The sequence below is a fragment of the Priapulus caudatus genome, unplaced genomic scaffold, assembly GCF_000485595.1.
Source record: "Priapulus caudatus unplaced genomic scaffold, Priapulus_caudatus-5.0.1 Scaffold266, whole genome shotgun sequence".
Lineage (NCBI taxonomy): Eukaryota > Metazoa > Priapulida > Priapulimorpha > Priapulimorphida > Priapulidae > Priapulus > Priapulus caudatus.
In genome coordinates, this window is record NW_014577327.1 from 261,833 (window position 1) to 264,488 (window position 2,656).

Below are 2,656 nucleotides of genomic sequence, written 5' to 3' on the forward strand. Positions count from 1 at the left end.
TATATATATATGTGACCTGCTCCAGCATAATACGGACAAAGTCGCAAGTCATTGTTTTGAGTAATGTCATGTCAATGCTGAAAATGGCCTACCTGGAAAAAAACGAGATTTTTACAAAAATATGTTTCTAAGTGCATATTTAATTCGGATATATAGGTTCAGATATCTCTAGATTATTATGGTTATTTTTAATTAAAAAAAAAAAAGTCTTTATTTTTCTTCTACTTCAGACCGGCTTCTGACCGCTTATCCCCGACTGGGCCCCTTGCCCGAAACGCTTTATCTCAAAAGCTGCATATTCCAGAATAAGTCGGTTTCCGATCTTCAAATTGCTGTAGATCGGTCAATTCTTTAGATATAACCAAATATTATATATCATTTTAAAGGTAATTAAATGATTTATTCAGATATGCGCATAACTCAATTAGTAGAATTTCCTACTTAATCCTGGTTTTGCTGGAGTGGGTCACATATGTTACGACATACATAAGCACAACAGTAGGTGAGTGCCTCTTCCTCCTCTTGTCTTTCTCTCTTTCCCCCCCCCCCTCTTTCCCACAACTCCATCCCATAGGGTTTCGAGGCTCCTTACACTGCTGGCCCTAGTTATTTGTTACACCATGTCATTCGCGCTCCCACCAGCGTGTTTCCAAGCGTCGTCACGGGGAGTCGTCGTGGCGACGCTCTCTTGTTCACGCCCCGCGTCTCCCATCGTCTTGTGGTGATGCTCTTTTGTTCACGCTACCTGTGCGTCTCGCCACAGGCCAGCAGCAACCTACGAGACTGCTACGACACGCAAGTTCTACCACGGTCGCACCGAGACGGTACGCTCCTGCACTGTCGAGGGGATCGAGTGGTGCCGCTCGATGCTAGATGGCGCCACTACGCCGGTAAGTACAGCCGAGTATGGTTTTTTTTTTGTTTTTTTTTTTTTATTTTTTATTTCGATTCGATATTATTTTTTTATTACGATGTGTTAGTTTTGGTTCTACCGAACAAGGGATTGCTGTCCTAGAACTGACTTGCAGATTGCATTTGCACTTCACTTGCACCACACACACTGAACAGATACACGATATCTTTATATTTACTGTATATGTGCGTGTGTGCGTGCGTGCGTATGTGCATGCATGCATGTGTGTGCTCGTGATGTTTATTTGTACATTTGCGTGTGTAAGTTTGCGTTAATGTGTGTGTGTGTGCGTGTGTACGTGTGCGCACATGCGCGTGCATATGTGTGTTTAAACAGTGGTTGACCGTTCCCCATGTAGGGTAAGCGTCATGGTGTGCAGTTCATTATGCTGGGATTGAAAATTAATGTGAGTTTGAATCTGCTCGATGCACCAATGTGTTACTCGGTTGTACACCATGTAACGTGAATCCACATGACTGTCTGAAAACTATGACATGCCATGCAAAATTCCTGAAAAAATTTACTACAGTACTGCTGTTTTCAGTGTTTTACGATTATATTCTGCAGTAATGCAGTAAGCATGCAGGTAACATAAGAATTTTTATTCTGTCAGAGTCACTATGGCATGGTGTCTGCCGTGCATTATAGTAACTTTTGGTTTTAAACTTCAGGCTGCAACTTGCCTCGTTTTGCTGTGGCTGCTCTCTTTTTGTGAGCATACGTTGGCCTCACCGCATCAAAACTTAACCTCAACATGTTATGATGCCTGACCTTTCGTGCATGGTTTCATGGCACCCCAGTATAACGATGACAAGCAGAGCCAGGCAGTAGTCAAAAGTAATGAGCAGAGAGCGGGCCAGTGCCGGAAATCACGTGGATTTCAAAATGTTTAAAAAACAAAAATGTCCGAATTTTACACAAGAAATATTTGCCGAAAGCCAGCGACGATTTTTCGCCGTTGTTTTTACCCCGAGACGATCATCCGACAGACTGGCGACATTTTCATGACCTCCCAACCGTTTCAAGGACATTGAAGTCTGTTTTTTTTCGGAAAGAAAACCACGCGTCTCTCACATTTTTGAATCTGTTTTGCCCGTGTGTCTCACACTGTCGTGTTTCGTCCACCCCCGCGGGGCGCGCCGCGGGGCGGAGTGTCTTCGTGCGTCTCACGTCTCACCGGTCCTCTCCGTAGTCAGGTACTGTCTCGCGTTGTCTCACGTCTCACCCGGCACTTGTCTCACTTGTTAAGCCTAGCGCAGACTTGCGACTTTTCCATGCAACTCGGCTGCGATTCTAGAATCGCAGTCGAAATTGCTGTGAAATCGCTATGTCTGCGTGAACGTGCAACTCCAAGTAGTAGCGATTCTGGTCACTTGCAACGAGTTGCAAGAAATCAAACTTCTTTGATTTTCAGCAACTTGTCGCTCCCAATCGCTCCGAAATCGCTTCGAAATCGCATGTGTGCGCACACACGGGGAAGCGTGCGAACGATCGCATGCGGTTGCAGGTTGCAGCGACCAGTCGCAAGTCGCAAGTCTGCGCTAGGCTTTAGTCAATCTCTTGTTCTGATTGCATGATACATTTTTTTTCCTTTGCTGGTAGTTTAGTCTTAAGAGAGTGATTAGTATAGCTGTCGTTAGCTAGGCATAGTTATAGCTCAGTGTAATGTAGTGAGAATAGCTGAATGTAAGATGACGTCAATTTAATATTGTATATAATATAGTGAACAGACACACACACACA

At 44.3% G+C, this 2,656-nt stretch overlaps 1 protein-coding gene across 1 annotated transcript in view; it reads left to right on the forward strand.

The window, feature by feature from the left end:
- LOC106808294 (peroxisomal carnitine O-octanoyltransferase-like) overlaps positions 1-2,656 on the forward strand; it is a 30,084-nt gene that overhangs the window by 21,958 nt on the left and 5,470 nt on the right. Inside the window, exon 7 of the mRNA XM_014810949.1 lies at positions 764-890. Within this exon, the coding sequence (XP_014666435.1) occupies positions 764-890 (127 nt within the window). The remainder of the gene's footprint in view (positions 1-763; positions 891-2,656) is intronic.